Source organism: Pogona vitticeps, chromosome 3, assembly GCF_051106095.1.
Source record: "Pogona vitticeps strain Pit_001003342236 chromosome 3, PviZW2.1, whole genome shotgun sequence".
NCBI lineage: Eukaryota > Metazoa > Chordata > Lepidosauria > Squamata > Agamidae > Pogona > Pogona vitticeps.
In genome coordinates, this window is record NC_135785.1 from 68,140,284 (window position 1) to 68,166,327 (window position 26,044).

Genomic DNA, 26,044 nt, shown 5'->3' on the forward strand with positions numbered 1-26,044 from the left:
TTCCACTGTCATGGCACGCCACCCACTGCTTTGTTTTTTTCCCAGTCTGGGCATGTGAGCCCAAAAAGGTTTGCCACCACTGTTCTAGGGCATAGCAGTCTTCTAACCACATCTTCTAGTTTTTCAAGTAGATGATAAACAAGAGGACAAATGCTACTTAATATAGTTGCTGTAAATACTATAAAGCTGAACTATATGGTGAAAGTACATTTCTTACTGACACAGGAACATCTGTGGTCTTAATAAGGAAGGGTCTTCATTTAATTATTGCAGCCTATATTCTTTGTTTGACATTTCTCCGTTCAAGTAGTCACTCTGCAAACAGAGTCTCTGACACCATCTTAACATCTGCCATGTGTCAAATTCTGCCATGTTACTGTTTTTTTTTCTTCCTCTGTATTTGTAGTTTGCATTATTTTACATTTCGCTTCATTTAGATTACAGCAGTACATAGAGTGTACAGTATGTCTGTTGGCATTAGCTGAACTATCAAGCTTTTTTTCATATGTTTGTAAAGGATCACTTCCTAAAGTTAGTTTCAGAGCCCCATTCACCTTAGTAAAAACAGACCTCATGTGCAGAAAGTTTTGGATGTGGCTATTAGGCTGGATTAGCTGAAGTCCTGCTAATTACGATCTCATGATTGAATTGAGTCCCGGGACTGAACCAGAGTTAAGCTCTTCCACTTAGTGTTGACACCCCATTTCTCATGAACCACAGTTTCTGAAGCAAGGAAAAGAGTTGTATCTTGTCTGTAAGACACTTGGCAACCTTACAGTACAGGCAATGCTGACTTTAGTTCTAGCTTTTCCTAGTACACTGCAGTGGCTCATCTATACAGTTTCTTTTAGGAGACTGGATGCCCATACTCAGTACAGCTGAATTCTGCTACATACTAACTAGAACGGTATTAAATATTTTTTGGTTGACTGGTTAGAATAGCATCAGGGGCCAATGCTGTTTGTAGAATCAGGTGGAGATACCAGCCCCGAGAGCTACAAACTGGAAGACTTCGAGCATTCTGGAGTTGAACAAAACTGGAAGTAGAAGCTCATGTGGAAGGGTGTTCTGGAATTAATTTATAATTTTCACCAGAATAGGCCAGATTAGCGAGCTTTTTGTTTGAAATGCTTTCCATAGAAACTTACACATATAGTTCCAATATGATCCTACAGCAGTACTCAGATACAGTACTTTGAAATGTGAGCATATACACCTCCCTCCAGTACTCACAATGTTCTTTGCCTTACAGGTGAAAAGGAAACTATCCCTTATTTCTGTGCACATTTTGAAGAACAGTTAAAAATTTATACAAAACAGGTAGGTTTTGAATAAATTCTTACAACATGTATAATACATGGCAACTTTGAGGACTGGGTCTTAATTTCTGACAAATAGAAACATACCATATTTCCCCGAAAATAAGGCAGGGTATTATATTAATTTTTCCTCCAAAAAGATATTAGGGCTTATTTTCACGGGATTTTTTTTTCATGTACAACAATCTACATTTATTCAAATACTGTCATGTCATCTTCTGGTTGCTGCACAATGGTGGAGGGCAGGGTTTTACTTAACTGGGGCTTATTTTTGGGGTAGGGCTTATATTATGAGCGTCCTGAAAAATCATACCAGGGCTTATTTTCAGGTTAGGGCTTATTTTCAGGGAAACAGGGTATTTTAGCAACGTCTAACTGTTCAGGCTACTATACTTAACAGAAACAAAGTAACAGCTCGGACAAAAATAAATGCTAAGATGTTCTTTGATGTAAAACAGTTGTCTATATGATAGCATCTCAGTTGTTATGGCCATTTACAATGACGTGTGTGTGTTTGTGTTTACGTATGCATACTTTCGTCCTTTGTCTAAGTCCTCAGAGTTGTAGCTGTTACGTGGAGCAAACAGAATGTGTACTATTTAAGAAACTCTGGATTGTATACAACGGGAGCATTGGGCTAGTGGAAATCAAAGAAGAATCTATTTTTTTGCCATGTCTCTGCCCTTATCCCACCTCCACAGCCCTTTGTGGCATGTCACATAGTGTTCAATAAATTTTCTTAACGTTTTTGAGGAGCACAGGAAATGAAATGGGGAGGGCAGTCAGTAAAAATGGAGTTCCGTGCCTTGCACAAGTAGAACTATTTTCTAATTCAGGAAGGCTACCCTTGGATGAAAGTTTGTTTAGTGTGCTCTGCTTGATCCATAAGATTATACTGTATAGAATGATTTGATAGAACACTGGCATTGCAATGGATATAAAATCCCAGTGGAATTCCTAGCACTTCTTGAGAAAGCATTTAAGAATCACTTAAGAATTAACATTCCTGAGAACCTCCTTGGGCATGGAACGTTAACCACTTTAAAAAGTCCAGACGTCTTAACCTGCAATCTTTATGCAAACATATAAACATTTGCCTGCTTTCCTTTTTTTGTAACTAATGGCCTTTTAATTTTATCAATGTTGAACAGATTATTATTAACTTGGTGGATCAGACTGGACGAGAAAAAATTATTGGTGATGCTTATCTTAAACAAGTTTTGCTGTACAACAATCCAAGCCTTACATATGTTTCATTTGATTTCCATGAACATTGGTAAGGATGTGAAAAGTATCTTTAGATGTTCTTTAGAGATTAAGTTAACAGCTTTTTGTCATATGTTTCTACAGATAAAGAGTTTCATGTTTTTTTTAGAAACTATTTCACAACATTGTCTTTATAAAAATATTTATGTAAATAATGACACATAGAAATAAGGATTTGAAGTATGTAATTGTTACACTGTAAGTCCCTGACCTCCCTTGCGATTTATCAATGGTAAATAAATAGAGCAGGCACAGTAATCTCATTTGATCTGTCAAGGACTTGTTTTTGTAGAAGATGATAGAAATTACTTAGGAAAAGTATGAGGGTGAAGATAAAGTTCTTTCAGCTTTTGTGTGATAATGTAAGCTGTATATTCCTGTAATGATAAAAACTGCAACAACTTGTGTTTTCTTTGTTCTTTTAGTCGTGGAATGAAGTTTGAAAATGTGCAAACGTTAACGGATGCCATTTCAGATATCATCACTGATGTGAAGTGGTGCTGGTTGGTATTAATGAGTTCACTGAAATCTGAAATTTGGAAATAAATTGCACAAAGAGAGCTTGTCACACACTTGTAATGGTGCATAAGATACTTGAGTGAGTAGTGACCATGGAGACATCTGGGCAGGAGGTGGCCTCTCCATGTAGAGCCTCCACCAAAGGCAATAGTGTTTTTTTTTTTAATAATGTATGATGCAGTTGTATCACTTAGTATGGATAATGTTTTATCCTGTAAGGCAGTTTTGAAATGGGCAAGAGACATTCTGTAAACAATGTTCAGTGGTGATTTAGTGAGTTAACTTGTCTATAGATTCCATTGATTCAAAGGGCCTATTCTAGTTGTGACTTAGCAACAGGATTTCAGCCAGTATTTTTCATATTGCATGGGAAATCTCTGTCTCATAATAGGTAGTTAATGGAGGATAATGTTTTACTCCAGGTAATACAGGATACCTGTGTTTTAAGCTCACTAATAATTTTGCTTTATTTGTTGGAAGGGTGGACCAAGCTGGTGTGATTTGTAAACAGGAAGGAATTTTTCGAGTTAACTGTATGGATTGCCTGGACCGAACCAATGTTGTTCAAGCTGCTATTGCCCGTGTAGTTATGGAACAACAGGTATTATGGCAGTTTTATTATTGCAACTTTAATTGTCACCAGTCCGTATGAAGAACACTGTTAAATGCCTTGGATGATCTTTAAATAGTAAACAAGTGTGTAAATCTGTGCAAAGAGTATTCATGTTTTAAATATTTAAGACTGATTGTCTAATTTAAAGTCCAAACTCAATACTAGCTCTAGGGATTTTAGAATGATTTCTGTTATAGTTGTTCAAATAATGTTGAAATACACACTGAAATGTTAAATAATCAATCATCTCCTTTGATGGTTTTTAATTAGCAGAGTGATTTAGATAAGGTAGTTTTGTGATCTTATCACAATAAACTATGGTTGATAATTCTATGAAGAATTAGGAGAACATGAAGGATGCAAACATCGTCACATTGTATAAGAACAAAGGAGACAGGGGCGACTGTAATAACTACCATGGCATCTTTCTTCTCAGAGTTGTAGGGAAGCTGCTTGCCTGTGTTGTGCTGAAGAGACTCCAGGTGCTTGCAGACAGAGTCTATCCAGAATCACAATGTGGATTTCGAGCTGAGGTATTCTCCCTCAGACAGCTGCAGGAGAAATGTAGGGAACAACAACAGCCACTCTTTGTGGCCTTCATAGATCTCACAAAGGCCTTTGATTTGGTTAGCAGAGATGAAATACCTCCCAAGATTGGATGTCCACCTCGATTCCTTAAGATCTTCAAGTCCTTTCATGAGGAAATGAAGGGCACTGTAGTTCTTGATGGCTCAGCATCAGATCCCTTTGACATCCGAAGCAGAGTGAAACAGGGCTGTGTCCTCACGCCGAACCTGTTTGGGATCTTTTTTGCTATCATGCTAAAGCATGCCTTTGGGACTGCGACAGAAGGTGTCTACCTCCAGACTAGATCAGATGGAAAGCTCTTTAATCATTCTAGATTGAGAGCGAAAGCCAAAGTCCAGCTGAAATGCATGCGGGACTTCCTCTTCGCCGATGATGCAGCTGTTGTTGCCCACTCTGTTGAAGACCTCCAACAACTCTGAATCGTGTTAGCAAGGCCTACCAAGATGTTGGATTAACAATCAGCCAGAAGAAAACACAAGTCATAGGCCAGGGCATGGACTCACCTCCCTCTATTACCATCTCCACGCAGGAATTGGAGGTTGTTTATGACTTTGTGTACCTTGGCTCAATGATCTCTGACATTCTGTCCTTAGATGTTGAGCTGGATAAACGCATTGGCAAAGCAGCTACCATGTTCTCTAGACTCACAAAGAGAGTATGTATGGCTCAGTAAGAAGCTGACAGCATATACCAAGATCCAGGTCTATAGAGCCTGTGTCCTGAGTATACTCCTGTACTGCAGTGAGTCCAGGACCATTTGTGCATGGCAGGAGAGGAAGCTGAACACGTTCCATATGCATTGTCTCCAACACGTTTTTGGTATCACCTGGCAGGACAAAGTTCCAAATAGAGTAGTCCTAGAATGAGCTGAAATTTTTAGCATGTATACATTACTGAAACAGTGACATCAACGCTGACTTGGGCGTGTCATGAGAATGGCTGATGTTTGAATTCTGAAAGATCTCCTGTATGGAGAATTAGTGCAGGGAAATCATCCCAGAGGGAGATCACAGCTGCGATACAAGGAGATCTGCAAGCGAGATCTGAAGGCCTTAGGAATGGACCTCAACAGATGGGAAACCTTGACATCTGAGTGTTCAACCTGGAGGCAGGTGGTGCATCATGTCCCCTCCCATTTTGAAGAGACCCTTCTCCTGCAGGCCGAGGCAAAGAGGCAGTCACGGAACCAACAAAATCAGGGAGCTGGACAGGGGACAGATTGGATTTGTCTTCAGTGTGGAAGGGATTGTCACTCTCGAATTGGCCTTCTCAGCCACACTAGATGATCTTCCAAGTCCTCCATACAGAGCATATTACCATAGTCTCTTGAGATTGAAGGCTGCCTAAAACTATGGTTTATAATTATATGAAGAATTATAACATTTCAACAAATGTACCATTGCAATTATGAATCCATTATGTGCTTACCTTTTTGCAGATATCTCTGAATGTCACCTTTTTGTTTTTGAGATTTTTGAATGTGAAAGGAGATGGTGGATAATCTGTGTTAGGTACTTGTGGAAAATGAGTGATAAATACCAAAATACATGTTTCTGTACCTCCAGGAGAAAGATATGGCTTGATTAATGCACACCTAGAGTTTAAAAAAAAGTGGGGGCAGAGAAAAGTATAATAATTACAAACAAATTTAATTCTAGTTGAAGAAGTTGGGTGTGATGCCACCAGAACAGCCACTGCCAGTGAAATGCAATCGAATCTACCAGATCATATGGGCTAACAATGGTGATGCAATCAGCAGACAGTATGCTGGTACAGCAGCATTAAAGGTAAAAAACAACAACAAAAAACCCAGCTTGAAATAATATGATCTTTATGTTGCACTTTAGTAAAGTACCTTGTCCTTAACATTATTAAATAACATTCCTTGCTAACAGGAGATGGTTCAGTTCTGTGAAACAGAAATATTTTCAATATGTTATTTCCTTAAAACATTTCTAACAAATAAACTAAATGCCTTTTTCAAATTCTATGGAAACTAGACTGTTTTGGGTTTGCTGAGCTGTTCAAAAACACGCCTGATGATATTACTACAGAGATTGTTTATATTTAGTACATTTTTGCTGCCCTGTATGTATTTGCAGTGAAGCAAACCATTTGTCATATAGGATAATGATCTCTTATTATAGCATAATCTCTTATTATAGCATAATGATCTCTTATTAAGACTGTACCATAAATCTTGTGTTTAGGTCTTTGCAACTATATTTCACAGATGAAAGGTGTGTTTCAAATGGTGATTATGAAATGTGTTTTAATATGTGGCACAACATTAGATTTGAAATGCCATTTTCTACTGCTATAATTTCTCAAAGCAAACTTTGGAAAATTGAAAACTGTTACTTAAAAAAACAGACTTGTGAATAACCAGCTCACTGAATATTCAGAGGGGCATTCTGTGTAATAGGGTGACTTTACAAGGACCGGAGAAAGGAAGCTGGCAGGAGTTATGAAAGATGGTGTTAACTCTGCAAACAGATACTACTTAAATCGCTTCAGGGATGCCTACAGACAGGCAGTCATAGGTAAGACTGTTTCAGTCTATCTTCATGCTGGAATAATTACCTAATATGTATTGTTGAATTCTTGTTTCAGCTGACTTACTTTTGAGAAACTTTAAACTTAAGTGGTTTTATCTTGAGCAGTTTCATTGTCTGGTGGGGAAATGATATTTTGAGACTTTCAGCTAAACTACTTATTTGGTCAGAATCTTTGTGACTATTTATGTGTGAACTGGATTGACCCATTTTAGCTGATTTTTCCAGACAGTAATTGTTATATGTTTTTTTCCCTTCAATAAAACCCCCACAAAAACCCCCACAAAATTTCAGGAAAAAATGAATACTTTGAATAAGGTGGTGGAAAAAGTATGAGGTCAAATGATGGTGGAAAAAATAAACTTAGTAAAAATCAGTGAATTCTCCCCCAAGCTTTAGCCAAGTTATGCTATCCTTGTTGGTTAGGGAACCAAATAAGAGATCCAGATACCACTTTATGTCACCCCCTTTTGGTTATTGTATATCCTCATTTTAATATATTTGACTCTCAAAGCTCTGAAGTATTTAAACTGCTAATCTGTATTTTTATCTAGTATTCATTTTATCTTACAATTTACTCTGCGACGCTCACTGTATATTTTATTGTGTTGTGTTGTATTTTTCTTTTGGCTTTTTTTGCTGGGGTGTCTAGATTTAATGCAGGGCATTCCTGTGACAGAGGATCTCTATTCCATATTTACAAAAGAAAAAGAACATGAAGCACTGCATGGGGAAAACTTGAGAAGTCATCAGGAATTGATAAGCCAGTTATTGCAAAGTTACATGAAGCTGCTTTTACCAGATGATGAAAAATTTCATGGTGGTTGGGCTCTTATTGATTGTGATCCAAGGTATGAAAAAATCTAGAATTATCTTAACTATACAAAACTGTGGTGTCTTCCACAACTACTAAATGTGTGATGAGGTGATACAGTGTGAATGGGGGAGGAGATTATTCTTTACCTTTGTTCATCCAATTTGTGTTTCATATAACTTCCCTAACCTGCTGCCCTTCACGTATATTGAGCCACAATCTTCATTATTCCCAATTGAGGAGTAATGAAAACTCTAGTCCGCTGCGTGTGGAAAAGGTACCAGGATGTGGGAAGCTGCTGTATTATATGTCCTAAAGAACATTGGTTAATGGGGAAAAGAACTGGAATGCTAAAGAAAGTATCTGTTGTTAGAAAATGGGATAACAGACAGACCAATACTGATTTCCTGGGTTTAACTTTCAGATTGTGTGATATTGTGTCCTCACTGCATTCAGTGTTGAGGTCTTGGAATCTTAAATGTCAATTTATAAGTTAGCCATCTAATGTGGTTATTCTTGACTGAGTCCTGTATTTGATTTCAGTTAACTTCTAGATTAGATAACTATAATGCATTATATATGGGGCTGCTTCTAATAATGTCTTAGAAACTTCAAATACAGTTGTCTGATTAACAACTTGGACTAGATGGTTTGATCATGTAATGTTGAAAATTCATGTGGTCCATTTCCACCCCCAGTTCAAAGGGCTGGTTTTAATAGTGAAAGCTCTTCTGTCTTGGGGCTAGAGTATCTAACAGTTGGTCTGATATTCACATCTGTCTGCCCAGTTACCTCAAGATCTTTGACATATACCCTTCTCTAGGCTTCCCCCCCCTACACACTTGCATCTGAAGTGTGGTTGGTGGCAGCTAGAGAAACGGCCTTTTCAGTAGCAGTATCCCTGGTGTGAAATGTTCTTCAGGGAGGTATTCTTCCTTGGTTGTTTTGTAGATACTAGATGAAGACCTCTCATTTCAGCTTGTTTTATCATACTTCTTTTGTTTTTCTTTGGTCAGTTTTGGATTTGACTATCTTTAGTTTATCTCTATTTAATTTTTAAGTTAAGACATGTTTTGTGTCTGTTAACTGCCTGTTTGTTAACTGCCCTGGAACCTTGTCTCAAGGGTGAGGTAAAAACCTCTGTGGGTGTGTATATACTGCACAGTTGTAGCAGTTTGATAACTACAGTACTTTATCTGTGATGCCACTGTGTTTGTCCTGTCTTGAACTATGTAATCTAGACTCCCTAGCAGAGATCCTGGACTTACCATATCATACTACTAATTCTAGAATTCTATAGCAGTGATTCCCAACCATGAGTAAACAAGGTGTTGTTGGACTGCAACTCCCAGAGGCCTTTACCACTAGCTGTGCTGGCTGGAGTTTCTGGGAGTTGCAGTCCAAGAACACCTGGGTTACTCAAGGTTGGGAACCACTATTCTATAGGATAGACCCTTGGAAGCTAAAGTGGCATCAAACTTCTGTAATAGTGTAATATAAGTACATTCCGACACAAATGCTACAGTGTTGATATTTGAAGTTAATATCCATTTGTGTGTGAAATTACTACCACAGTTTTACAATTCTTCAAGAGCTACTGGTATTAGCACAGTAACACTCCCCTGCCCCCGTAGTCTGCCTGTTTCATGCGGTCACAGTACTTAAACATCACTCATTTGGTGCAGGATTTGGTCACAGAACGTGTTCTGTGCTAGAGATACTTATAGTGGGAAGCCTATGAGGAGGTTTACAGTTACTGAACCATTTCACCTCTTCAGCTTAATGTACTTTGAAATAAGAAATTGAAAGATACTTTCATTCTTTACAAGATTTTGAATCAAGTTGTAGATTTCTTGATTTTGTTGATAGTGTTCTAACCAGTCATCTGTAAAAATGGTTTTTGTGTTCATATTGGTTTCTTAGTTGTGTGATGTATAAAAGATCTGATGTATTTACTCTGTAATTTTTGTTATTGTAAGATTCTATATTGTTTTTTATTTAGCCTCATTGATGCTACTCATAAAGATGTAGATGTTCTGCTGCTGCTTTCTAACTGTGCCTACTACGTGGCCTAGTAAGTAAGATTTTTCCTCCTGCTTCATACACTAAACACAAAGATGTCAGAAAGTCATCTTATGTATATTTGGTTGGTTTGTTTCTATTGCATGCATTGTGAAATATTCAAAAGGTAACTTTGGGTATTGATGTTTATTTATCTAGCTATGATGATGAAGTAGATAAAGTAAACCAATACCAAAGGCTGAGCCTTGAAGATCTGGAGAGGATAGAAATTGGTAAGAATAAAGCACTTATATTTTAATGCATTCTAGCCCCTTTTCCTGCCAAGATTATTGTGATATTTATTTATTTATATTTATTTATTTATTGGACTTATATACCGCCCCATAGCGCTACAAGCACTCTCCGGGCAGTTTACAATTTTTAATTATACAGGCTACACATTATTGAAAATGTGAATAACAGTTTAAAATATTTTTGGCTGCCTTATACTGAAAATTTAAGATTTCTTTGGCAAATTTTATAGGTACTTCTTACCAAAGCAGGTGGTGTAGTTACAGCTGGGAAAAACACAGATAAAATACAGAAGGTGAAAGGATTTAAAACAAACCCTTACCTTTCCTCTAAATAACTTAAATATGTGAACACAAATGTGTCCCTTCCCCTTTTATCTTTGATACAACCCTGTGAATTGGGTGAGACTGAGAGATAGTGATTCCCCCGATATTATCCAGTGAGCATCATGCCTAAATAAATTTGAACCTGCAACTTCCAAGACCCAGTCTCTAACCCTCATGTTGCATAGCTGTAGAGGAAAATAAGCAAATTCATTTATGTCACCAGTTTCATGATACATAATTGAAGCTACACAATGGAACTGCAGGAGATAGTTTACAGAGGGGAAGAGTCAATAGCAGTTGATACCACTGAATCAGTAGTGATGATAGGAGCAATGTTTCATCTCTTCTTTGATGCAGCCAGGTAGAATGGCTGCTAATGGAAAGAGTTAGAAGATTCTGACATGTGTTCTTTGAAACGTTCACTCTATGTTCCTAAGAGGCTAATGCTTTTTCAAAAAGGTTCTGAACCAACTCTTTTTGGAAAGCCCAAGTTCTCCTGCATGAGGCTCCATTACAAGTACAACAATACAAGTGGATATTTTCATACCCTTCGAGCTGTCATGCGCAACCCTGAAGAGGATGGAAAAGGTAAATGGGCTACTTCCAAGGGTAGAAGCACATTGTTTTTCTGCACTGCATGTAGGAGATATAATTTAATTTGAAGGATTCCATTGGACAAGTCTTTGGAGCATAAAATAACTTAACAGGAAAAAAGCTAAGAAATCTACATTTCTAAATACATCTGTTTTACAGTTTGATTTTATTGGACAACAGTATAACTCAGAGATGAGATAGCTAAGCCATATACAGGGTTTGGAATAAGCTAATGTTCTTCTGCCAACAGAAATCTGCTTATGCAAGCAGAATCTTGTCTACTGGCTGATCTCAAGGAGCCTCATCTGGTAATTTATCAGAGAGAAAGGGTTGGGATTCAGTATAGTTTTCACTGGCCCTTGGCCGAGTAGGATTATAGATAATTAGTCATGATAAGAGAAGTTAGCTCATTCAGGGGTGCTCAAGTTTATCCCCACTCGCAGGTTTTTTTCTCTACAGTAGTCATTGAGCTGCTACTCTCCTAGGCTAGGAGACAGGAGGAAGGGCTTCAAACTTCCTCTGTGTGTGCCTGAACCTCTGAATAGCACAGACCTGTAATAATAATAATAATAATAATAATAATAATAATAATAATAATAATAATAATAATAATAATAATAATAATAATAATAATAATAATAATAATAATAATAATAATAATAATAATAATAATACTTTATTACAGTCAGTGACCAGGAAGATAAGAATACACTATTTTGATAAAATCACATAATATCAGAGATACTGGTCAAGACATGACACCATCAATGCACCCTCTGACCAACTTTAATTAAAGTTAAAAAGAAGTTCTAAGTTACCAAGCAGTATTGAAAGATGTAACATTTTTTAAAAATGTCAAAGTAGTCACATGATATAGGATGAAATTAGGAGACACACATAACTGTGAGTATGTCACCCTGCAGTTAAAGATGTGAGTCTGCTACTATCACAGGACCAAGATCACTGTTCCTAACACTTCTACTTGACAGTGATTTCTATTTTCGTATTTAATTCTGTACACTACTGCCTGCAGTGTGAAATGGTATATCTAAGATATAGAAGCAAGAGTGGGTAAAACTTCTATTGAACCACAAATTATCATAAACCTATGAGCTTTCCTATCCTGCATGATTTTTTTATTTTATCAGGCTGGGCACTGGAGTGCTTTTGGGGCAGGGAGGAGAACACAAAATTCTAGGAACTATTCTGGCTGAATGTTGAAGCTCCAGCCTCTGGTGATTAGTTTGAGATGTGTTTCATTCTCAACTTTCACCTTAGGAGATTAAAGCCAGTTGTCTTTTTCTCCTTTTGTGGATTAAGAGATGCCACTTCATTTCCTGATATTGAAATATAATGCTCCTCCTCCTCTGGCTGTGAATAGAAATGCCCAAAAGTAATGAGCCTCTCTACTCCAAAGTCTGGAGGCAGGGGACAATTAAAAAAAATGATGTTTTGATTTTATTGCCCCCCCCAAACTCTATAGTATCCAGCCTGCTGAATTTTTCACAACTTGAATGCTTGTCTCTTTATATTATAGTAATTGGACAAACCCACCTGTTTTTTGAATTGTGTACATAAAACACAAGACTGCTTTCTTTTTTATCCAGGATACAAGTTGACAATGTTAGTAAGAGATGGGTCAAACGCCAATAGAAATTCTAGTAGTTTTTAATCAAGAGGGATGTAAAAAAAAAATCACTTCTGTGAATAATTGGAAGTGTAGCTCTAATTCTTTTGTGTTTTTGTTCAATTATGTGGCTGTATTGGTATATAGAGTGTTTTGTGGAAAGCGTAGGAAGATGGTTTGCTTTCCTTTCACTTATACAGTGGTGCCTCGGCGTACGACCATAATCCATTCCAGAAGATCGGCGTAATTCAAAATGGCCGTAAGTTTCAATGTATTTCAATTTCCCATTGAAATACATTGAAACCCCATTAATCTGTTACGGCCAGGAAATAAATAAATAAATAAATAAATAAATAAATAAATAAATAAATAAATAAATAAATGCTGCAAGGCTATAGGAATGGGCTAAGGCTGAAAAACAAACACACCAAAACAAACAAACAAAAAAGCCAGCCCCAGCGGAACACTGTGGGGCTGGGAAAAAACCACAACTTGCCCCTCACACACAGCCAACCTCAGCAGAACGCCATGGGGCTGGAGAAAAAAAGTGCACCCCCCCCCACACACACACATAGGCAGCCCCAGTGGAACGCCATGCAGCTGGGAAAAAAACAGACAGCAAAACACAAAAAACTTAACAACACAGAAACAACCCCACCCAAACCCACCCTGCAAAACAAAGTAAATGTACTTACTCAGGAGCAGAAAGCAGCTCCAGGCAGTCCCAAGCCGCCCCTGATGCACTCACTCTAACCGTTGGGGCGATAGAGCTACAAAGAAGCAGACTCTTCACCTACCAAGGTTAGCAAATTTGAATTCCCCACCTTTTTTCTTTGCCTTTTTCCTTTCGCAACTCAAAGCTCCGGCCGCAAGTCGAAGCAAAATTTTTCAGCCGGAGCTGGCTGCAACTTGAAATGGTTGTAAGTAGAGGCACCACTGTATTGAACAACACTTGTCCAGTTTGAAAAGATTTTTGTGTTGACATTTCATTAAAATTAAGGCAGGTACTATCTTTTACAATTAAATCTTATTTAAATATAGAAATAAAAATGCATTCTGGTCAGGTATAAGTTGGATCAATAATTTATGTTTCAGACACTCTGCAGTGCATTGCAGAGATGCTGCGAATCACAAAACAAGCCCTGGGTTTAGATGTGCCCATTATAGAGAAAAAACTAGAGAGGTAAGTCTGTGCTTTCATTATTTTGAATTCTGAGTTTTAAGTCTTCTACTCATTCCTTAGAGTTACTGCTTACTAATATTAATAACCAACAGCATGCACATTTTAAAGTTCAGCCACAGATTGTTGGCATTATATTCTTTGGCTGTATGGGGATGGGGGCTTCAGAACTATTTCACATAGGATAAGATTGGCATGCAACTGCAGGCAGGGCACCTTTCCACTGCCTTTGCAAATACAAATCTCTCTAGTCTCTTACAAAGAGGAAAAATGGGAACCTCAGCTTTGTGTGTACACGGGCCTCATGTCCAAAATACAAAAAGTTAATAATTGTTGTAGATAACAGAGTGCTTTTCATACCATCAGTTGTAATGGTCTTCTGGGGCACCATTCTGTGATGGGTCTTGCAGTTACTGTTCTGCAGTGGTTCTTACTCTTCCTGGGTGGCTGAACTCAGAAGGTGTATTGGGAGAACCAAATTTGATACAATGGCCATTGGTCTGTGTGTCCCCCAGGGTTCAATCCTGCCTCTCATGCTATTCAACATTTACATGAAACCATTGGAAGAGATTATCCAGAGTTTTGTGGTTCAATGCGATCACCTCTGCCTCTCCTTTCCATCTGATTCCAAGGACGTTCTTCTGTGTCTAGACCAGTGCCTGTTGTCAATAATGAGCTAGATGAGTGCTAACAAATTGGAACTTAACTCGGATAAGACAGAGGTGCTTCTGGTCAGTTAGAAGGCAAAGGAAGGAGATAGAGACTCAGCCTGTACTGGATTGGGTTATACTCTCCCTGAAACCCCAGGTGTACAGCTTGGATATAGTCCTGAATTCAGCTCTGAGCTTGGATGCACATGTCTCAGTAGTGGCCAGGAATGTATTTGCATAGTTACGGCTGGTGTGCTGGCTGCACCTGTTTCTTGAAATGTCCGATCTGGCCATGGTGGCACATGCCTTAGTTGTATCTCATTAGCTCTATGGGGGGCTACCTTTGAAATCTATTTGGGAACATCATCTGGTGGAAAATGCTGCAGCCAGACTGCTGACTGGCACTAGTTACAGAGTGCATATAGCTCCCTTATTACAACAGGTTTACCGATTGCTAGTCTGTTTCCAGACTCAATTGAAAGTTCTGGTTATTACCTGTAATACCCATATGGCTTGGGTGCAAACTATTTCAAGGATCATATGATCTCATATGAGCCTTCTCAGCTTTTTAAATCTTCTGGGAAGCCCCTTTTCTCAGTTCCACCACTTTCCCAAGCTCATTCGGTGAAGACACAAGAGACGGCCTTCATAGTGGCTGCTTCCATGCTTTGGAATGCAGTGCCCTGAGAAGCCAGCTTGGGCCCCTTTCTCCTGTCCTTCTGTCATCAGGCAAAGAACTTCCTTTTCAGGCAGAATTTTAAGCAATAAGTGGGGAATCTCAGGAATGCTTTATTTATTAAATTGAGAGATTTTAAAATGTTTTAAAAATATTTTAATCATTGGTTTTAATATTGATAAATATTAATGTAGTTTCTTTGTTATTTTTAATGTAGTTTCTTTGTTATTTTTATACTGTTATTATTATATAGTTTTAATTGTTGTGAGTTGCCTTGAACATGTAAATAAAACAGATAGTAGCAATAATGTCTGGATAACAGGTAATATTGATTTTTCCTCAATTCTTTAGAAAGAGCAGTAAACCCCATGAGGATATCATTGGCATTAGATCCCAGAACAGAGGATCCTTGGCCCAGGGGAAGAATTACTTAATGAGCAAGTTCTCATCCCTTAATCAGAAAGTGAAGCAAACTAAATCCAATGTAAATATGAACAACCTTAGAAAGCTGGGGAACTTCACAAAGCCTGAAATGAAAGTCAATTTCTTAAAACCCAACCTGAAAGTAAATCTTTGGAAGTCTGACAGTAGTCTTGAAACCTTGGAAAATCCCACGACCAATACTAAAGTCACTGCGGAATCGGACATTGAGATCTCCTCTGATAATGACTCATTCCATTCAGATGACTTCCTTACAAATTCTAAATCTGATGATGACGATCAACAGTTCATGGACTCTTTAGAGGACATCGATTATGTCCTTCCCAGTTGCGGCATCATTGCATCTGCTCCTCGGATAGGTAGTCGGTCCCAGTCTATAAGCAGCACCGACATTAACATTAGCATCCCTGTTCCTTCAGAAGTTCGTGTTACACAGTATGGTGAGCAAACTAACAAGTCTGAATCTGACAGCGAAGCACTGCAGGAACCTCCTTCCACTGGCAACACAGCAGGGAAGTTCATTAAGCCAATTGATGCCTACTGCCACAGGTTTGTACAAGATGCTCAGATAAAAATGGCCAGTGTTTCAGAAGTCGAGATTGGTTCTCAGGAGTCTCAGCAAGCAGATTGTTTTAGCAGCCGTGCTTCTAAGAAAACAGAATCTTGTTTGGGAAGAACTAATGAGACTCCTTCGAGGCCATCAAAATTGGATGTACCATTTTCAGAGGCAAAATCACAGCTCTTAGCAGTTGAACAGACTAATTATTCTAGGTGTCATCAAAGCCCAGGCTCCTCATCCAGTATCCTTGAAGCTGAGTCAGGGTTTCATATGACTCCGTCACCAGCAGAGAGTAATGGTAGTAGGGCAGTTTCACCCTTTGCAAAAATCCGCAGCTCCATGGTCCAGGTGGCTAATATTACACAGGCTGGGTTGGCTCAAGGAATCAACTTTGCAGTGGCTAAAGTCCAGAAGAGCCCTGCTGAACCAGAAACTATAAATGAAATTCAGCAAAATGAACTGAGAGAAATGTTTACACAATGTCAGACGCGGATAATTCAGATCTAAAACGTGCACTCTTCAGATTCGGTTGTACATACTGAAAAACAAAAGGTCTGTAACACCACTGCTGGGAAAGATGTACAAACTGCCATTGAGTGTTGGTATTTTAAAAAACACTAATTATGTTTACAGTGTGGTTTGGCAGAACTTAATTGGGTTCTGAACAGGTTTCAGGACTAATCTCTGACAGCTGAGCTGGTGAAGGTGAATCATACTATACAGGTAGCTCATACAGCAGTGGTTGATGTGAATGCTGTTCGTTTGAGTGATCAGTTGCACAGTTATCTTCTGAGACCAATTTTTATAGGTCTTCTGATTTACCTAGTATATTAGTATTGCAGGGCTAGTACTGACACCTGTTACCTTATTAATCTTGCACTGTACCAGTGAACATTTTATTTACAAGATAACATCCTATTTATTTTTCAGACAAACTTTTTAATTTTTAAAATTTGTGTTCATTATCTACTTGCATTCCTAACCATGTGTTCTCTGCAGAGGGAACATTTAAATATATTTGTATAAGAACTTACTGTCCTTTCTCCCTTGCCAGTTCCTTGCTTCTTTCTACCTCTGTTCATTGGTAGCTACGGTACCGTGGAGCAATCTAATATAGTAAGATGTTAAAAGCTTATTAGCTAGGTGCTGAATGAGTTTTTCTTACTAGAAAAAAAAAATTAATCCATTAAAAAAATTATGGTGTTTGGAAGCTTCACAATTCCTGTAATCAAACTAGCTTCTTACTGTTACACTATAACATTTTTAAAAACACAAAAATAAAAATAACACAGAGATCTTTAACTCCAAAATAAATGCTGAATGTCAGGTATATGCTACTGTGTTCATATAAAAACATTATAATACTGTATTGTCTAAACTGAAGCAGAAGAGCTCCAAAAGTAAATGAAAACACAAATTCATCTGTAAAATCATAGCACTGATATTTAAAATCAGGTTAATGCAAAGTGTTTTTAAAGTTTAGTTGTAATCCACAGAGACAAATTCTGGCTTTGCCACAGTACTGCTTGGGAATGAGACTGCATTTGAAAGTTTGTCCTAGGAATCTGATCCCAAATGGTTGATGTGCACAGGATAAATTCTTTATAGGGCGTGCTTTTGTTTCCCAGAAGTCTTGTGGCTGATACTCTACAGTAGAATATAGCAACTGAAATAACACTGGATACTGCTATTTTGTGGTTCATAACCTCTGTAATCTTTAACATCCCAGAACCCAGGTCTCTTAGTACCTGTGTACTATACTAGGCTGCACGTACTGTACTTGGCAGTTAACAAGTGTCATAAACAATAGTATGATGTCTTTGAGTACCTGTACTTTAACAGAAGTGATCATCAACTTAACTTGATTGTCTTCTTTGTCTGTTGGTTTTGATACTGTTTCCATTTTGTTATTTATTTCTTAATACTGTAATGTGTGTTCCTTTTTGTGTCTGTATAAATTTGTGGGTATATTTAAAATAAAATATTGTTTTAATGGGAGAACTGTATGAGAAATATTTTAATAAAAATGCAAATTATATGCATTGGAGCACGGTCTAAATATGTCACAGCTTTTTCAGTTCCCCATCTTTAAAATATACAAGATTTTCTGTTCTATAACTCATATCTAGTATGAATCATTATTCCCTTGATTCCTCTTAGAGGTGTCCTACACAGCCATTTCCATGGTCTTACAGGAGTAAACTGTGCAAGTATAGTATGTGACATTTTAACAGGGATAAATGTAACCCTTTGAGAATAGCCATGGTGGCAGCTTCTTCCATTTCTTGACTCGTGGGTGCAGTTGCACTTTGACTAGCTACATTGATTTGTCTAGCTATTTTTGACAAAAACATTTTTAGAAAAACTACCTACGTATCTATTGAGAACAGATTAAAAGACTATCAGGAATAAAGAGACATACCTACCTATACTTTGACTCATTGTAAATATAGGATGTGAAGGATATCAAACAATGGTGCTGACACTAGGGATGTGTCATTCATCTTTTTTAAAAAAGTGCCAAACCCCCAAATTCTCCATTCTGAGAGTTCCACCTGCAGAGCCACATTTAAATTGTGTTCATCTGGAGAAAGAATAGGCTGGAAGGAATAATGGCTTTGGATAGGTCAAGCTCAGGTCGATAGGCTCATTAGTGCTTGCTTGGAACTCTGGGATTTAGACTGGGAAAAAAACCCCACAATGCACATACCTAGCTGTCCCCTAACACAGAGGTGGTCAACCCCCGGTCCGCGGCTTGAGCCTGACCAGGCTGCGAAGACAGACCTCCCTCCGCCCGCACTCCCCTCAGCTGCTTTACGCGCATGTCCCAGCGCCCGCATGAGTGCTCCCTCACCCCTTCATGCAAGCACCCATTGCATGAGGGAGTGCGGGTGGGGTAGCGGGAGGTCTGGCTTTGTGCCTGGTGGTGGTGGTGGTGGGTGGGGGTGGACCGGAGCCAGGAGGCAGGGCAAGAGCCAGGTGCTCCGGCTGCTCTCCTCTTGGCGGGCTCCAACGAAGCCGGGGTAGGCGCTCCTCACCGCCTTCAGCAGACCGATGCCACCGCTGGTGCCTCCAGCTCTGGAATCGGCACCAGTAGCTGCATTTGAATTTCCTGCGGAGGGTGGCAAGGAGTAAAATAAAAAATGTTTAGTAAAATAAAATTTTAAAAAAGACTCCTAGGCTTCCGCCGCCGCCACGCACTCCCTCACCCCTTCAAGCATGTGCCTGCATGCAAGGGTGGGGTAGGCAGGCGTGTGCCTCCCCAACCACTTCACACGTGCGTCGTAGAGCGCAAGCACGAAAGGACGCCCCACCTCAGAGGCTCCGCCGATCCGCACTACTAAAAAGGTTGGGGAACGCTGCCCTAACAAAATATTTTTAAAATAGCTATGAAAGAAAAACTGTTGATTTTAGGCCATGTATATAGGATACAAATTCCAGCATTCCTGCACTCGGGGGAGCCGAATTTCATCTGCCTTCCGCAGCTCACCGAGTGAGAGACGGTGGGTTTGTGGTTGGCCGGCTGCCAGCCTTTGGCAAGGGAACTGGCTAAGTCACCCTCTGCTCTGCAGGATTGGGCCCTGTCGCTTCTTGGCTGCCTCCTCCCCTCCCTACATCAGCCACCTGGCTCAAGGGGAAAAAGAAGGCTTTTAAGTCGGAGCTGCTTCTGGGGCCCTTTCAGACCAGCATTCCTGCACTCGGGGGAGCCGAATTTCATCTGCCTTCCACAGCTCACCGAGTGAGAGACGGTGGGTTTGTGGTTGGCCGGCTGCCAGCCTTTGGCAAGGGAACTGGCTAAGTCACCCTCTGCTCTGCAGGATTGGGCCCTGTCGCTTCTTGGCTGCCTCCTCCCCTCCCTACATCAGCCACCTGGCTCAAGGGGAAAAAGAAGGCTTTTAAGTCGGAGCTGCTTCTGGGGCCCTTTCAGACCAGCATTCCTGCACTCGGGGGAGCCGAATTTCATCTGCCTTCCGCAGCTCACCGAGTGAGAGACGGTGGGACTATGGCTGGGCTCTCGCCTGCTACCAGATTCCCTGAAGGAACTGGCTGGGGAACAAGCTGGGAAACAGGGGGGTCTGAGGGGTCTCTGGGGCAACCAATAGAGACAATATACGGCAGGGGAAGATATGGTGGTGGGAGTAGAGCATGCCCGAGTAGGAGAAAGGAGGTTAGATACCTTACACCTATCCCCCTTTCTAGCTCTACTCCTAGCCAAATGGTACCAGGTGACCATATCAGCCACCCCCCGGGCCACATGGTATTGTTGGTAAATGCCAGGTCGGCAAAAAACAAGACTGCCCTCATCCATGACTTAATTTTGGATGAGGGGGCCGACCTGGCATGCATTACTGAGACCTGGGTGGGAGAAGAAGGAGGAGTTCCTCTATCTCAGTTATGTCCCCCTGGGTACTTGGTCCAACACCAGGGTCGCCCGGAGGGGCGGGGAGGAGGTGTGGCAATAGTCTACAAGGATTCCTTCCATTTTTCCTGGTTCCCTGTCCCCTTGGGAAATGGTCTAGAGGGCCTGTATTGTGTGTTGGGCTTGCGAGACAGACTAGGGATTCTGCTGGTGTACCGCCCACCCTGCTGCTTACCAACAGTCTCCCTGCCTGAGCTGACGGAGGTGATCTCGGATCTGGTGTTGAGGACCCCCAGACTTTTGGTACTGGGGGACCTCAATCTCCATGCCGAGGCCACTTTATCAGGGGCAGCTCAGGACTTCATGGCCGCCATGACAACCATGGGGCTGTCTCAACATGTCATCGGCCCGACTCATGAGAAAGGCCATACACTTGACCTAGTATTCTCTACGGGACAGGGGGATGGTGGTCCGGATGTGGTGGATTTATCTTTGATTCCGTTGTCATGGTCGGACCATTTCCTGGTAAAATTTAGACTCTCAGCCACTACTACCCTCTGCAGGGGTGGGGGATCAATTAAAATGATCCGCCCCCGGAGACTTATGGATCCTGAAGGATTCCTGAATGCTCTAGGGGAGTTTCCAGCTGATATGGTCGGCGCTCCTGTCGAAGCCCAGGTCGCCTTGTGGTACAAGGAGATGGCCCGGGCGGTTGACATGATCGCACCTAGGCGCCCTCTCCCTGCCCGCAGAGCCTATAAGGCTCCATGGTACACAGAGGAGCTTTTGGCCATGAAACGGTTGGGGAGACGGCTTGAGCGCAGATGGAGGAAATATCGCTGCGACTATGACCAAACACAGCTTAGAGCCCATTATCAGGCCTACTCTGTGGCAATACGGCTGGTGAAACGCCAGTATTTCTCCAGCCGTATCGCTTCCTCGGTGTGTCGTCCAGCAGAGCTATTTCGAGTGGTCCGGGACCTTCTTCAACCTAATGGCTCGGTGGAGGTCCTGGACTCCTCAGTGGCTCACTGTAACGAATTTGTTACACACTTTGAGAGAAAAATTGCTCAGATTCGCAAAGATTTGGACTCCACTGTTGATGCAGAGCCCATGGTTGTGTCCAGTGCTCCGGACTTATGTCATAATTTATTGGATGAGTTTCAGTTGTTGCGACCTGAGGATGTGGACAGGGTGCTTGGATCGGTTCGTGCCACCACTACACAACTCGACCCTTGCCCATCATGGCTAATAAAGAAATCTGCCAGGGGAGTTTGCACCTGGATCCTGGAGGTCATCAACTCCTCGTTAAGAGAGGGAGTGGTTCCTGCCCCATTAAAGGAGGCAGTGATTCGCCCACTCCTAAAAAAACCTAATCTGGATCCAGCTCTAGTGAACAACTATCGTCCAATAGCAAACCTCCCTTTTCTGGGCAAGGTGTTGGAACGTGTGGTGGCTGAGCAGCTCCAGGCTCTCCTGGATGAAACGGATTATCTAGATCCATTTCAATCGGGTTTCAGGCCGGGTTATGGGACGGAAACTGCCTTGGTCGCCCTGTATGACGACCTTTGCCGGGAGAAAGACAGGGGTAATGCATCCCTGTTGATTCTCCTGGACCTCTCAGCGGCTTTCGACACCATCGACCATGGTGTCCTTCTGGACAGACTGGCTGGGATGGGAATTGGAGGCACTGTTTTACAGTGGTTCTGCTCCTACCTGGCTGATCGAGTCCAGAAGGTGGTGCTGGGGGACAGTAGCTCTGACCCATGGCGGTTGCGTCATGGGGTTCCTCAGGGCTCTATACTGTCCCCCATGCTGTTCAATATCTACATGAAACCGCTGGGGGAGGTCGTTAGGAGGTTTGGGCTGAGGAGTCAGCAATATGCTGACGACACCCAGCTCTACCTCTCATTTTCTACCAATCCAGGTGTGGCAGTCACCGTTCTGAACTCGTGCCTGGACTCGATAATGGTCTGGATGAGGGTCAATAAACTGAGGCTCAATCCAGACAAGTCTGAAGTGCTGCTGGTAGGTGCCCCGCCAGATAGGTTAAAGGGCCATCTCCCTACCTTAGACGGGATCACACTCCCCCTAAAGGATAGGGTCCGCAGCTTGGGGGTGCTCCTTGACCCCAGTCTGACCTTGGAAGCCCAGGTGGACTCGGTATCCAGGGGTGCCTTCTTACAGCTGCGGAGAATATATCAACTTCGCCCTTACCTGGATGAGCGGAACCTGGCAGCAGTCACTCATGCACTGGTAACAACCAGACTGGATTACTGCAATGCGCTATACGTGGGGCAGCCTTTGAAGACGGTCCGACAACTGCAACTGGCACAAAACCGGGCTGCGCGGCTGGTAAGTGGTGCCGCCGCACGGACTCATATCACGCCGGTTCTGAAAAATTTACACTGGCTGCCGGTTGCTGCTCGAGCCCAATTCAAAGTGCTTACTTTGACATATAAAGCCCTAAACGGCTTAGGACCTGGTTACCTAAAGGACCGCCTTTTTCCATATGTGCCTGCCCGTCCTCTAAGATCAGGCCAGGAGGCCCTTCTGAAGGTGCCATCCCTGAAAGAGGTGAAGGGGATGGCATGTCGGAATAGGGCCTTCTCGGTTGTTGCCCCCCAACTTTGGAACACCCTCCCTAGAGAGATCCGCCTGGCTCCGACACTCTTGGCCTTTCGGCGCCAGGCAAAGACCTTTCTGTTCACCCAGCATTTTAATTAATTCATTTTAATGTTTTAATTGTTTTAAGAAATATTTTAATATATGGTATTTTATACTGTTTCTTAAAATGTTTTTAATGTTTTTAGGTTTTAATGTTGTACGCCGCCCAGAAGCCACTGGCAATGGTGCGGCTAAAAAATATTGTAAATAAATAAATAAATAAATTGAGAAATTTTGTGAACGACAAGGAATTCCTTTAATTCCATCCAGTTGTTGAAACACCCTCTTCCAAACACTGCTAGCTTAGTGAAGGGCATGTCCTAATGTAAGACTGATTAAATGGCATTCTGTAGAATGCAGAACTTTAGTTATTGCATTGGACAGAGGCCTGTGATAAATAAACTAGAAAAATGCCATGTCTTGTTCAAACCAAGTTCTGCTTGGTTGATAACAGCTGTGTGACTGCTCTTCCTTACCAGGAAAATCTTATGCTTTGAGTTCCTACTCAGTACTTCTGAAGGAGTGAAACATGTCAGTGTATGTGCTAAAGTAGTTTTCAGATGTTCTGCTGTTCAGTAAAGTCAGCAATGACACATGTTTCCCTGGGAGACAGTATTGCTACTATTATCCCATTCATCTAATGGGCAGCTGCACATATTTATTGTGAGCATGTCTGGTCACCATTGTGTGTATATTTCTATAAAGATCTAGAGTTCTATACTGAACAGTCAATGCTGTGTGGCAGAACCTCACAGAAGATAGAAAGTAAGGGTCTGAACCTAGATTATTCTGGTTCAGAAAGGTTTTACATTTTTCATTTTAGGATGTAGTTCTCATATGACACAGGATGAGATAGAATTCTTTAACATATATCCATATAAGCTCAGGTCCATGGGAATTATGCCCTCATTGCAACGATTTAAACCACTGACTGGAAAACTTTTGCAATACAGCTGTAATATCTGTACTGTGACAACTATTAGCCTCATTATGTTCCTAGTGCCCAAGCTACTGATAAATGCATACTAAATGCTATTTCTAGATTAAAGCTTATGCTGATGCTATCAAAGTCATGGCACCATGCCATGTTACTGAGAGATTAAAACTTCCACTTATCTGCATTAATGTTATGCACTATCAAGTCAGAACTGACTTATAATGACCCTCGGATTTTTAAGGTAAGGCATTTAAGGAGTGGTTTTACTAGTTCTACTCCCCAGTGAGTATGGAGAATCGAACCCAGGGCTCCCGAGTCCTTGTCAATTACACTATCCACTACACCACATTGGATACCCATGTACACTGAAACCATCAGTTTAATTTCAGGGTGAATAGTAAGTACCACAAAGTTTGTGAACACTTAAGAACTTATCCACACTACAGCTAAATTGGGTCAGCAGTGATTACTAAAGAATTCATTTGTAAGTAGGGTAGTGATTCAGTGTTGCCACTTCAGTGAACTATATGTCCTAGTACAGATTCATTTCCCTCTCCAACGTAATGAAGTAAACAGCTTAAACCCAATTATCTGTGCTGTGTCCTTAAATTTCAGTACAGGTCAGACAGTATTTTTGTAATAAATCTTTAATATCAAACATTTTCAATAGTTGCTAATTCAGTTACAAAAATGAGCCCCCAAATTTTATCAGTGTTAATTACTTGAACACCATAAACTGTGTTCAAATTTAAGAAAACAGCCAAAACTTTCCAGTATAAATTATCTACAAAACCCAATATAAACATAAGCTCCCTGCAGACTAGCTCAGCGTATGTTAGGCAAAGCTTGCCGTCATATAAGCAACACAGGCCCAGTAGCACTAAAGTTCATTTCCATTTACACATTTCTGTTGCTGTAGCCTGCCTTTGCGTAGTGCCTCCAACTGCTTTGCTCTTAGCCACCTCTCTCTTGACAGTGTCGTTTGGCCAGCACTGAGAGAAAGGAACCTGCAGGCAAAAAGTGTTGAATGAGAAAGTTTGCTTCTAGAAGTAGAGGCTTTAACTTGCTCTTACTGCTATAAATGTGACAGAAATGCATTTCGCCCCCTCACTATGTAGTGAACCGTCTTACAGAAATTTCTATGTTCTAAATGCAAAATAACATGTACAAATTGTATCTCAACATAGTGAAGTTTCTAGTGCAAATTACAGTACTACTCAAAAACATTTGATGCTTGAGAACTGTACACCTTAAGAAAACTATTAGAAAGGCTTTATTATTTTGATGATGATAATGCAAGCCTTTAAACAATGGGGGAGAATTTTTTTCTCCCCCATTGGAATGCATTGAACTGTAGTTCAATGCATTCCAATGGGGGAGAAAAAATTCACCAAAAATTAACGAAGACTCAGAACAAAGCCAAATTAAGTTTGCACAGGTTTTGCAAGGTGACTAACAATCCCAAGCATTTAAAACCATTTTTGAACATTGTAAGACACTTAAAATTGCAAAAACGGACATCGTTAAGCGAAACAGGGGGACCTAAACTGTCACTGCTAAGCGAAGCAAGGTCCCGAACATCGCTATGCGAAATTTCCCCATAGGAAACACTGCTAAATGGAGCACAAAATCGCTCAAAAAACCCCATCGCTAAGCGACTACATTGTTAAATGAGGCAATCGCTAAGCGAGGCACCACTGTATTCCTACATCCAGGTAATAATTCAATGAAGAACTGCATCCTCTACCTAGTCTTCAAGAACAGGCTTACACTGCCTAAAATTGTTTAGGTACAGAAAAGATCTGACTAACTGCTTCATGTTAAGAAATCTATGAAGACATAACCTCTTGCACACTGAGTCATGTTATTTGATATGTAACAGATAATGTCTACAGAGATTTCTTAACTTGAATCAGCTCAACTCCAAAAGTGAAGCCTTTTGCATAACTAAGGGACTGGATTTCAGGCAGGAAATACACTTTCTGTAAGAGTAAAAGGAAAGGATGTGGAACCTGCTGCCCTCCAGCTATTGTCAGTGCT

General features: G+C 40.7%; 2 protein-coding genes across 9 annotated transcripts in view; one reads left to right on the forward strand and one right to left on the reverse strand.

Moving 5' to 3' along the window:
• Positions 1-18,078, forward strand: part of INPP5F (inositol polyphosphate-5-phosphatase F) — a 52,317-nt gene extending 34,239 nt beyond the window's left edge. For all 3 annotated transcript variants that reach the window (XM_078389623.1, XM_072995466.2, XM_020786502.3), the window contains exons 9-20: positions 1,253-1,320; positions 2,471-2,595; positions 3,011-3,088; positions 3,585-3,705; positions 5,964-6,092; positions 6,731-6,848; positions 7,513-7,711; positions 9,677-9,748; positions 9,895-9,968; positions 10,773-10,901; positions 13,630-13,717; positions 15,392-18,078. In XM_078389623.1, coding sequence (XP_078245749.1) covers positions 1,253-1,320; positions 2,471-2,595; positions 3,011-3,088; positions 3,585-3,705; positions 5,964-6,092; positions 6,731-6,848; positions 7,513-7,711; positions 9,677-9,748; positions 9,895-9,968; positions 10,773-10,901; positions 13,630-13,717; positions 15,392-16,547 — 2,357 coding nt within the window. In that variant the 3' untranslated portion in view covers positions 16,548-18,078. The remainder of the gene's footprint in view (positions 1-1,252; positions 1,321-2,470; positions 2,596-3,010; positions 3,089-3,584; positions 3,706-5,963; positions 6,093-6,730; positions 6,849-7,512; positions 7,712-9,676; positions 9,749-9,894; positions 9,969-10,772; positions 10,902-13,629; positions 13,718-15,391) is intronic.
• A 6,557-nt stretch (positions 18,079-24,635) lies between these two features.
• The window catches only part of MCMBP (minichromosome maintenance complex binding protein), a 35,741-nt gene continuing 34,332 nt past the window's right edge, over positions 24,636-26,044 (reverse strand). For all 6 annotated transcript variants that reach the window (XR_013543188.1, XM_072995468.2, XM_072995472.2 and 3 more), the window contains one exon: positions 24,636-25,011. Coding sequence is in view for 5 of the 6 variants with exons in the window: in XM_072995468.2 (XP_072851569.2) it covers positions 24,885-25,011 (127 nt within the window). In the remaining variant the exon portion in view is untranslated. The remainder of the gene's footprint in view (positions 25,012-26,044) is intronic.